Here is a 12,751-nt window from a genome sequence, read left to right on the forward strand (position 1 = left end):
CTATTTTAACTATTTTTCAGTTTCTTTGGTCATCCGTTTGAGATAGACAAATTCAAGAGAGGTGGCAACGAGGGGCCTCACAATCAAATTGAATTCTTACACAAAAATTAAAAATGTGTGCTAAACAAAATGTATTATTATAAAACACAATTATTCTACGCTGTATGTAGAAAACATTTGTAAATATTTACTGCAGCAGGTCTGACGTTTTTAAATTATTTTTTGGCATTTGCCACGAGTATTAAATTCTTACGTAAAGTCGACGAATTGCTAACAATTGTTTAATCTATGCTTGAAGCAAATATTTTGCACAGTTGTTCTTGGTCTTGACTTTGACGTCGAAGTGTCTGTGGATAGACAATGGATTCCAAATGTTTTACATTTTTTTTTGGATTTTCAAACAATGTACAAATTTGCAAACCTGACAAAAGCATCTACGTAAATAACAAGAGTTTATTTAATAACACAAAATATAATATAATAGAGACAACAAAAAACAGTAAGGTATAAAAGGCAGCAAATTATTCGTTTTCGCCAACAGATCTAGTCTATCTGGAATTGAAGACAGATCATGCGTATAATTTATTTCGGGTTCTTGGGACTATTCCTGTCCATCGCGACAAGTGCTCAAAATGCAACGAAGGCGACAACGGCAATCAGCACCCAAGAAATCAAACAGCAGCCATGTTGCGAAAGTGTTCGACAAACTCTTATTGAAATACGAAAAGATATACGGTTATGGCTTTTGGATAGGCTATTCGGGAAATTAGTTCTTACGCATGAAGGTGAACAACTTGCAAACTCAATTGATTGTGCACACAATAGAAATAAACTAATTGACTTGGAGGATAGTAAGGAAGCAAGCATTGAAGAAGCCTATAATGACGATGAAGAAAGTGTTCAAGCTCCCTCTAGTTCTTCACAGTCAAAAAAGAAGAGCTATCGCAATTCGAAATGGCATAGATCGCACTCTCACTCAAAGCGATCGAAAAGATCGACTAGAAGAAGATCAAATGAAAGCAAATTTGATTACGAGGATGGTGACGACTCAAACATTGAAGAAACGGATAATAACGATGATGACAATGACTCAGCTCAAAAGAGCTCTTCGATATCAAACAAGGAGACAAAACGCAGATCAAAATGGAATAAAAAGCAATCAAGTTCAAAAAAATCCAACTCGTCTAGAAAAAAATCAAAAACCAGCAAATCTAAGAAACAACAATATAAATCGAGATCCAAACGATCAACAAAAAAAATTAAAAAAACGTCAAAGAAAAGTAAAGCCAATGGTGCAAAAACTAACCAAACAACGGCATCCACAACAATAACGACTGAAACCTCTACTACTCCAGTAGAGAGTGAGTCTAGCACAGTTGTTGATGGAGGAAATACTGATCAGTCAAATTCTTCAACGACAACTACAACGACTACGACATCTTCAGAAGGAAGCGATCCTACTTCACCTTCTTCGACAACAACATCTTCAGAAAAAAGTGAGCAGTCAAACTCTTCTACTACTCCAGTAGAGAGTGAGTCTAGCACAGTTGTTGACGGAGGAAATACTGACCAGTCAAATTCTTCAACGACAACTACAACGACTACGACATCTTCAGAAGGAAGCGATCCGACCTCATCTTCTTCGACAACAACATCTTCGGATGGAAATGAACAGTCAAACTCTTCTACTACTCCAGTAGAGAGTAAGTCTAGCACAGTTGTTGACGGAGGAAACACTGACCAGTCAAGTTCTTCAACGACAACTACAACGACAACAACATCTTCAGAAGGAAGCGAACCAACCTCATCTTCTTCTACAACAACATCTTCAGAAAAAAGTGAGCAGTCAAACTCTTCTACTACTCCAGTAGAGAGTGAGTCTAGCACAGTTGTTGACGGAGGAAATACTGACCAGTCAAGTTCTTCAACGACAACTACAACGACAAATACATCGTCAGAAGGAAGCGATCCTCCCTCATCTTCTTCGACAACAACATCTTCGGATGGAAATGAACAGTCAAACTCTGTTACTGCTCCAGTAGAGAGTGAGTCTAGCACAGTTGTTGACGGAGGAAACACTGACCAGTCAAGTTCTTCAACGACAACTACAACGACAACAACATCTTCAGAAGGAAGCGAACCAACCTCATCTTCTTCGACAACAACATCTTCAGAAAAAAGTGAGCAGTCAAACTCTTCTACTACTCCAGTAGAGAGTGAGTCTAGCACAGTTGTTGACGGAGGAAATACTGACCAGTCAAGTTCTTCAACGACAACTACAACGACCACAACATCTTCAGAAGGAAGTGAACCAACCTCATCTTCTTCGACAACAACATCTTCAGAAAAAAATGAGCAGTCAAACTCTTCTACTACTCCAGTAGAGAGTGAGTCTAGCACAGTTGTTGACGGAGGAAATACTGACCAGTCAAGTTCATCAACGACAACTACAACGACTACAACATCTTCAGAAGGAAGCGATCCTACCTCATCTTCTTCGACAACAACATCTTCGGATGAAAATGAACAGTCAAACTCTGTTACTGCTCCAGTAGAGAGTGAGTCTAGCACAGTTGTTGACGGAGGAAACACTGACCAGTCAAGTTCTTCAACGACAACTACAACGACAACAACATCTTCAGAAGGAAGCGAACCAACCTCATCTTCTTCGACAACAACATCTTCGGAGAAATGAACAGAACTCTTCTACTACCCCAGGAGGGGGTGAGTTTAACACATTTTTTGGGGGGGAAAAAAAAAAACCAAAAAATTTTTAAAAAAAAAAAAAAAAAAAAAAAAAATTTAAAAAAAAAAAAATCCCCCTTCCTTTTTTTTCAAAAAAAAAATTTTAAAAAGTGAACAGTCAAACTCTTCTACTACTCCAGTAGAGAGTGAGTCTACCAGTTGTAGAGAATGAATAGCACAGTTGTTGACGGAGGAAACACTGACCAGTCAAGTTCTTCAACGACAACTACAACGACTACAACATCTTCAGAAGGAAGCGATCCTACCTCATCTTCTTCGACAACAACATCTTCGGATGAAAATGAACAGTCAAACTCTTCTACTACTCCAGTAGAGAGTAATTTTAACACATTTTTTGAGGGAGGAAAAACAAACAAATAAAATTTTTTAAAAAAAAAAAAAAAAAAAAAAAAAAATTAAAAAAAAAAAAAAACGACAACAACATCTTCGGATGGAAATGAACAGTCAAACTCTTCTACTACTCCAGTAGAGAGTGAGTCTAGCACAGTTGTTGACGGAGGAAACACTGACCAGTCAAGTTCTTCAACGACAACTACAACGACTACAACATCTTCAGAAGGAAGCAGAAGGAAGGATCCTACCTCATCTTCTTCGACAACAACATCTTCGGATGGAAATGAACAGTCAAACTCTTCTACTACTCCAGTAGAGAGTGAGTCTAGCACAGTTGTTGACGGAGGAAACACTGACCAGTCAAGTTCTTCAACGACAACTACAACGACAACAACATCTTCAGAAGGAAGCGATCCTACCTCATCTTCTTCGACAACAACATCTTCGGATGAAAATGAACAGTCAAACTCTTCTACTACTCCAGTAGAGAGTGAGTCTAGCACAGTTGTTGACGGAGGAAACACTGACCAGTCAAGTTCTTCAACGACAACTACAACGACTACAACATCTTCAGAAGGAAGCGATCCTACCTCATCTTCTTCGACAACAACATCTTCGGATGAAAATGAACAGTCAAACTCTTCTACTACTCCAGTAGAGAGTGAGTCTAGCACAGTTGTTGACGGAGGAAATACTGACCAGTCAAGTTCATCAACGACAACTACAACGACTACAACATCTTCAGAAGGGGAAGCCATCCTCCTCATCTTCTTCGACAACAACATCTTCGGATGGAAATGAACAGTCAAACTCTTCTACTACTCCCAGTAGAGAGTGAGTCTAGCACAGTTGTTGACGGAGGAATACTGACTGACCAGTCAAGTTCTCTCAACGACAACTACAACGACTACAACATCTTCAGAAGGAAGCGATCCTACCTCATCTTCTTCGACAACAACATCTTCGGATGAAAATGAACAGTCAAACTCTTCTACTACTCCAGTAGAGAGTGAGTCTAGCACAGTTGTTGACGGAGGAAATACTGACCAGTCAAGTTCTTCAACGACAACTACAACGACAATTCAGAAGGAAGGCTACATCTTCAGATTTAGGGAAGTGAACCAACCTCATCTTCTTCGACAACAACATCTTCGGATGGAAATGAACAGTCAAACTCTTCTACTACTCCAGAAGAGAGAGTTTAAAACAATTTTTTAGGGGGGAAAAAAACAAAAAAAAAAATTTAAAAAAAAAAAAAAAAAAAAAAAAAAAAAAAAAAAAAAAAAAAAAAACAAACCCCCCTTTTCAAAAAAAAAAAAATAAAAAAAAAAAAAAAATACTCTCCTACTCCTAGAGAGTGAGTCTAGCACAGTTGTTGACGGAGGAAATACTGACCAGTCAAGTTCTTCAACGACAACTACAACGACAACAACATCTTCAGAAGGAAGTGAACCTACCTCTTCTTCGACAACAACATCAAAAAAAAAAAAAAAAAAAACAAACTCCTACTCCACCAAAAAAAAAGAAAAACAAAAAAATTTAATGAAAAAAAAAAAAAAAAAAAAAAAAAATAAAAAAAAAAAAAAAAAAAAAAAAACATTGAAGGAAGTGAACCGACCTCATCTTCTTCGACAACAACATCTTCGGATGGAAATGAACAGTCAAACTCTTCTACTACTCCAGTAGAGAGTGAGTCTAGCACAGTTGTTGACGGAGGAAATACTGACCAGTCAAGTTCTTCAACGACAACTACAACGACTACAACATCTTCAGAAGGAAGCGATCCTACCTCATCTTTTTCGACAACAACATCTTCGGATGGAAATGAACAGTCAAACTCTTCTACTACTCCAGTAGAGAGTGAGTCTAGCACAGTTGTTGACGGAGGAAACACTGACCAGTCAAGTTCTTCAACGACAACTACAACGACAACAACATCTTCTGAAGGTCGCGATCCCACATCATCCTCTTTAAGCACAACATCCTCAAAAGGAAATGAACCATCAGGATCTTCGACTCCTCCAATAGTAAAGGAATCGATCACTACCGTTGAAGGAGGAAGTTCGGGCCAAACTAAGTCGTCAACAACAACAACAACGACTAGCACATCGTCTGCCAATGGATCTAAACCCGCCAGTTCTACTACTACGACCATTTCTACAAATGGAAGCAATGATTCAAGCGCTTCTTCTAAATCAAATGGTGGGCGCAAAACTACCTCTTCTACAACGAAAACGACAAAAACCACATATTCGTCATCCCCAGGAAAAAACAACTCCAAGTCAACAGCTTGGACTTCTTCTGAACAGACACAACAGTCAGGATCTTCGACTCCTCCAATAGTAAAGGAATCGAGCACTACCGTTGAAGGAGGAAGCTCCGGCCAAACTAAGTCGTCAACAACAACAACAACGACTAGCACATCGTCTGCCAACGGATCTAAACCCTCCAGTTCTACTTCTACGACCATTTCTACAAATGGAAGCAATGATTCAAGCGCTTCTTCTAAATCAAATGGTGGGCGCAAAACTACCTCTTCTACAACAAAAACGACAAAAACCACATATTCGTCATCCCCAAGAAAAAACAACTCCAAGTCAACAGCTTGGACTTCTTCTGAACAGACACTACAGTCAGGATCTTCGACTTCTCCAATAGTAAAGGAATCGAGCACTACCGTTGAAGGAGGAAGTTCCGGCCAAACTAAGTCGTCAACAACAACAACAACGACTAGCACATCGTCTGCCAATGGATCTAAACCCGCCAGTTCTACTACTACGATCATTTCTACAAATGGAAGCAATGATTCAAGCGCTTCTTCTAAATCAAATGGTGGGCGCAAAACTACCTCTTCTACAACGAAAACGACAAAAACCACATATTCGTCTTCCCCAAGGAGAAACAACTCCAAGTCAACATCTTGGACAAGACGATCAAGCTCTTCAAGCAGCACATCAAACAATAAACGCAATACTGCAGCACCTACTGTAATATCCAGAGGCAATGTTGGCAGTACAGATGAAACTTCAGGTCCTTCCTATGGTGGCGATAATGGCAACGGATACGGCGCCAATTGGCGTACTTGGGCCAAGCAGTCGAGTACCACGACAAAGGATTTATCAGGAACAAAATCCGTAGTAGATAATGCTGCTCAAACAGGTCCACTTAGTTCTCATTCATGGTCTCAGCGATCGGGCTTTTCCAGAAGCAGCTCTGACCCGCAAGAGATTGATACCGATGCCAATGAACTGCCGCCATCGGCCAGTTCCACAGACAACATGGAGGGAATTACCAATGAGGGCTCCGCATCGAGCGATGGAGAGATAGGTCAATCCGAAAACTATCAAGGAGCTTATCCATACAGATGGCGTTGGGTAAGAGGCGCTAGACCGAATTGGGGATATGGTTGGCCATATCGAAGGTCTTGGGGTGGAATGGGCAATTGGAACAATCGTTATTAAACCTAAGTGGCCAATTAGGCCAGTTATTTTATAAACGAATGTCCAAAAAATAAAAATATATGCATATGAATATACAAAATTGAGTTTTTATTTCCATTAAGCAAACGATTAGCGTACATACATATGTATGTATATGTACATCGTTAGTTGGTGATGGAGATGTATTTAGCATAGGTATTAGCTCAGCTGTTGGCTAAGCGATTTTGGTGAATTGTTGAAACAGTTGTTTCAATATTTGCGAGACAGTCAAAAACTGAGTACACACTAAAGTTTAAGAGAAAAAATTTCTTCTCAAATAGCATTTAAAAAATCAAAACTGATTATTCAATATTTTTTATTGATAGTCTAAAAAAAGAAATACTATTTATTATCCTTATTATCGTGTACAAGATGTAATATATCTTTCCATGACCATTTAGGTGGTCCAGGGATTTGAGTTGGCGGTTCAGTGCTGGAAGAGGAACCCAAACACAATGTCGGCTCCGTGGTGGCTGAGTATGAGGCACTCGAAACTTCCCAAATCAATATAGAAATAAGCAGAGCGTTGAGTAAAATGGACTTCATCTTCGTTGATTTGCTGATTGCTTACTAAATTCAAAATTTCTCTATTACGGCCGTCTTAATCATTTGCTAAAAATTTTAGCCGCAGCTTTGTCAAATATTTACTCAATTGTCTTGCTTCCAAATGAGAACAAAGACGAAATATAAAACAATAGAAAGCCAAACGCATAGTGTTTATAAGGGTACATCAAGAATTTGAAAATATTCATTTAAAAGTATTCATTATACTTAATTTTTTTTTTTTTAATTTTCATGGAAATAATTGAAAGAAAAAAGTCACTGTTAAGCACCATAGAAATGCTCGTTTCCTTGAAGAGTTAATGTTTGATAATGTTTAACCAAATTTCTGAGATTTTTCCTCTTCAACATATGCTCATAATGTGTGTTCTCATTAGAAATAACGCTGGAAATTTATTTGGTCGGAACACCACATGGCCGAATTTTTGTAGGTTGAGCTAATTTAGAGCTGTAAATATGTTGAAGTACCAAAAAAGGCGTGAACAATTTTGAATTGAACAATATTTACTAAGAAGATTTTTAATATCAGCAAAACCGAAATAATCTTCTTAAATAATTAAATAGAGGTAGTAAAGAAGTATTTAATCTAACATTTGAAAATCGTCCAAGACTTTAGGTATTGTTTTGTATCATTTTAAGACTTTCCAAATATTATTTTTTAAAAATTTCTACATTATTCTCAGTTCTAAATGATTTAAATATTATTATAATAGTCCTTAGACAATTAAATTAAAAACAGTAAGCCTGCATTAGCCAAATTAGATTGCGATTATACTCTGAACTTACAGAAACAAATTCAAATCAGTGATCAAGAATATTAGCATATGTACTCTCTCTGTCTATTTCTTACTAAGCAAATGTATTTTGTTCTTTCTACAGACTTTAGATCATCAGGTTATAAAATATAATAAGTAAATATTCAATACAAAATACAAATATTCACATCTGTAGAATGAAATAAGACTTCTTTGATGTTGCAGTAAACTATTCATTCCGATTAACACCCTAAGCATGACCATCTAGTAGGTCTAACCCTCCCCCTCCATGGCATGTTCCACCGATCAAGCAGACACACCTTGTTAACAGTGACCCAAAACCAACAAGCAAATGACACATTGTCTGTTGCGCCACATCTGCCAGAGGATTGCGTATGGGGGGAAGCTACTAAAGGGCAATTCAAAATCGAAAAGCGTTGCAAAACGGGAAAATGGAAAAAAAATTTGTTTTTCCTATCCACACACACACAAGTTAACAAATTGTAAATGACAAAAAGTATGCTCAAAATCAAATAAGAAATTCGTTACAGACAGCCGCCTGCAAGTCACTTCATTTACAGGAACAGGATTTACTAGAGTGACACACATTATTACAATGTGCTCAAAGCACTACGCACTAGGCTCCTTTTAAATGGCTCAGGGGCAGCAGGATTGCTGCAATACGGATTGCGTATGCGCAAAGGAAACTGTAAAAAGAGAGCAAATCGCTCGTGTCGAAACGAAATTTTCAACGCTCGGCTGGCTAAGCGATCCATAGATTTCCACTGTGAGTTACTCTGAGTGTGTGTGTGTGTGTGTTTGTTGTAAAAGATGCCAAAAAGTGCTAATGAAATGTCCTTTTCTGGCTCACTGCCGTTTCGTTCCACAGTCGACTCAGCTAGGCAGCTGGCTTAGGGTTCACTTTATCCTCTTGTCTTCGTCAGCGAGTGTGTGGCGAATGGAAAGGAGGAGAAGGAAAAAAAAGAGAAATAAAATTGTTCGCTTCATTTGCTTTTATGAAGAGAGATGAGATGATGCATAACTGCAATTTGTTGCATGCAATTTACTTGGACTTGGTTGTAATTTACTACTTATTCCTCTCTGGCCACCACCTCAAGTGGAATCTCGGGCATTAATATTCAATTTTCCAAGTGTACTTAGTGCAGCTTAGAGAGTTCTCTTCGCGTCTGTGCCTAGCCCAATTAGCTGCAATTGTACCAATTGCCCAGAAACTGAAACTGAAGTGCATCATGCAACAACGACAACAAGAACAACAACAACAAAGGACGGCAGCTGCAATAGTTTTGGCCAGTTATTAGGTCAATTATAAATTCGATCGATACAATTGTTACACAAAATGCAACAGGCCGCTATGGAGAGTTATTATATCTGCTTATACTTACAGACTTGCCTGAAATACATATATTGAGAAAATTTTGAACTAGGAAATGAAAATATCTTTATGTATATACAAAAAAGGGAAAATATGTTCATTAGAATAGTATTCGCAAAACATTAAAGAAGTTTAATAAATCAGAAGTAGTGAAGTTCTATTAAAAATGGAATTGTACATGTGTACATACAAATGTATGTTGGGGATTCTCCACTAACTATACATTCGAAATTGTTATACGAAATACCAAGAAATTTACCTTTGTATATATGTATGTATGTGTATATATTTATTTCGCTATCAATCACAGATTTAGATTTAGCTTCTTAGGGTATTTTATTCTGAATTGAGGCAAACTTTAAGGATTTGAAAAGGTTTTAAAGCCTTACAATTATTAATTAAATTAATAACCTATAGGTTTGAAAACAAAATGTTACAAGTCGAACTCTGAAGGCTGTGGATTGCCCGTTGCACAATATATAATCGAAATAATAAAGTATCTAAAATATTCGCAAAGTTTGCTGGCTCTTGCAGGCTCAGTCGAAATCCTTCGACTACAACGCACACAAAATTATTTTTAAGTGCATATTTTAAATTAAGTTTTAGCAGGGCGACACATTGTTTATTTTTTAATACCCCAATGGCCGTAGTTCTAAATCCCTAAGGACAAGGCTCTTGAGCAGCTTGCACAATAAAAGGAGGTGATGTTGGGTCAGTCGAAGATCCTAGAAGATACGAATAAACTTTTATTATTTGACATTTTGTATAAGACATTTTTGAATTTTATGATCTGCTTCTGATATTTAGCATAACTATAATGAAACTGTTAAGAGAAAATTTTAAAAATTTGCTTACTCCTGTTTGTTAAACCTTCTGGATAAAGTCAGCTAAATAACTTCTGTTTAGAAATGATGTGTCCCTGCAGCTGGGGAATAACTATTCTAGAAAATGTGCCTTTTGTTGCAATTCGCAGCTGCTCGAGCACCTGAGCAAAACCGCAACATAAACAGGAATTAGTTGTTTTTTAATTGTTAGAGAAAACAACTTTGCAGGATGCACGCAGCACGAGCCTCTTGTTGGCACAAGGCACACAGCACGTTGTCCTAGGAGACAATTTAACTCAGCTTGAGATTTGCTTCTGCCAAAATATTTGCAACACATGAAAAGTGCTGCTGCATTGTAACAAATCTCGGGAAATTCCACGAAGTCAAAGACAAAGGATGCAGTAGTCGGAGTGCGACTACCGAATCAGAAGCCTTGAAATTACATTTTATGACATGCCATTAAAAGGCAGCCAAGTTGATTGCAAAGAATGCTGCAGCGTACCAAATTGAAAGCAGAAGTTGACATTTCTAAGCTACTAACTAGACTCCGTGCGGCACTCTGGAACCTTCGGACACTGCGCATGCGTGGCTAATCGCGGAACGTGTGTCCACTGTGTCCAGTACCCTGTGCACGCGCGGACAAAGCCCAGTTAGTCACAGCGAATTATGAGAGAGCTAGAGCCAGAGCTCTGGACAACGCCAACAGCATGCTCAGGTCACCTTGAGTTCTATATATGTACTTGGCACACCCACCTGGTAGCTCATGATAACCATTATCCTTTTGGACAACAAAAAGCGTGGCCAATGGCCCTGCCAGCTAGACAAATGTCACGCGCAAAGAGAAGTTAATGTTCTATAAAACTATCTCAGTCTCATTGCCCATTGTTAAATAAGCATAACGAAATTGGGAATGTCTACGAATCAGAAATGGGCAATGATTATGGAGCAGGAAGTAAGGTCAAGGTAAATGTCCGCTTAGACCCAATCTAATTTATATTACATTCCAAAGTTATACAGGGAATACTGGATTACAAACGGATTATCCAAAGACTAAATACATTCGACTTTTAGATTGTTTAGAAAAATTGAGAATGTTCCAAACGTTTGAACTGTGTTATACAAGTTATCTTTTACATTTAATTATCTGAAACTTACTGATTTCAGTTTGAAATCAATCTAATCCAACTTTCATAAGTTCCTCCGTCTCTTTTCTTAATCAATCTAAGGAAATGAAACCAAACAGCAAACACCATCAGTTGACCTTATAATGGGACCACCTTTTCCAAATGGCTAATTCCAAATGACTAAATTACAGTACCTATCTCAGTATATCTCGATTATGTTTGCATTTTTCATTCCCTCTTTTTTTTTCTTTTATAGATTACAAGCCATTATGAGAAACTCATTTGCAAGGCTTACGACAAAAATTTTGTGCAAAAATGGCGATGAAAAGTTTTTTAGCCGGAAATAGAGAAGCGCAAAAACAGGCAAACAAACGTAAGCCAATGACAAAGGTTTTGCCGCGAACCACATGAAAATAGTTGGCAAAAAAACAAAAATGTGACACAAAAAAGTAAAAAAGAAATTATTAAATGTTTAATGCAGCGCAACATGCAATACAATTACGCACACACAAAGAGTAGAAAACGGAGAATCAGAGAGGGAAGCGAAAAGGAATTTGAGAGATAGCACGCAAAAGGAAAACTTGTGACAAAAGCGCGGAAAAGCAGGGCCGGAGCCATAAAACTTTTGCCATGATGATGAAAAACCGTTTTGTGCGGGCTTAAGCCAATTTGTGCCAAACACAGAGCCATGAAGCAGATGGTAAAGACATGGCAAGAGAGACAGAAAGACAGAGAGAGAGAGAGGGGGTAGGACAAAACTAGCAAAAATGCCAAATTAAAGTTGCAATGAAGTTTTTGCCAAGCGGCTTAAAGGCAAATGCCAAAGTGAAACTGGCAAATGGCATTGCCAAGTCACATAATGAGAAAGAGAGAAGAAAATAAGTTTTTGCCCCTTTTTAACTTTTCTCCACTCTTTCGGCGGCTTCACTCAATCTGCTTGTTGATTAAACCGATAAGATCTACTCCCTATATGGGTGCCTATATATATAAACGTAATATAAAGGGCAGGCAGCTCAAACAGGAATCTGATTAGCAGGCAGAATTTGACAGACATCCAGCGAGCAGTGAGGATGGTTCTTCTCACTTGTAATTATTGGCAATTTCACGGCAATAAAATCACAAGCGTGTAAAATCATAAATGATAGCCCTTCCTACACACACAAATACCTATAGATATATATATATATATGTATACCTATGTATATGCAGGTGGAATTGAACAAGATTTAACAGGTGATCTTTAATCCAGCTTCAGCTGCCCGTTCAACTGTTGAAACTTTGGGGCGTTTCTCACTTAAAAAGCCGCAATTTTCATATTAAAAATATTTATTAAACTTTTGCCTCCCCTTCCCTTTGCGGCTCCACTCCTTGTTGGCCCTTTTCTGGCTAAGGTGTGAATGCGTCAATGTGGCAATGATGCGAAAGGGCTTAGGCAACAGCTTGCTTTTGTCGGCCCTGTTTTTTTGAAGTGGCCTGTTGCTCTCCGTAATTAGGCACTTGGGGTAATTAATAAAAA

The 12,751-nt window shown here is 38.1% G+C and overlaps 1 protein-coding gene across 1 annotated transcript; it reads left to right on the top strand.

Annotated features, from left to right (window-relative positions):
* Positions 1 to 571: 571 nt before the first annotated feature.
* On the top strand, positions 572 to 7,090 carry LOC137578212 (serine-rich adhesin for platelets-like). Its single transcript, XM_068291878.1, has 6 exons — positions 572 to 2,693; positions 3,233 to 3,895; positions 4,022 to 4,267; positions 4,454 to 4,613; positions 4,706 to 6,473; positions 6,980 to 7,090. Exons 1-6 carry the CDS (start codon positions 572 to 574, stop codon positions 7,088 to 7,090), a joined length of 5,070 nt encoding a protein of 1,689 aa, XP_068147979.1.
* Positions 7,091 to 12,751: the final 5,661 nt, after the last annotated feature.

Source organism: Drosophila tropicalis, unplaced genomic scaffold (genome assembly GCF_018151085.1).
Source record: "Drosophila tropicalis isolate 14030-0801.00 unplaced genomic scaffold, ASM1815108v1 contig_593, whole genome shotgun sequence".
Taxonomy (NCBI): Eukaryota; Metazoa; Arthropoda; class Insecta; order Diptera; family Drosophilidae; genus Drosophila; species Drosophila tropicalis.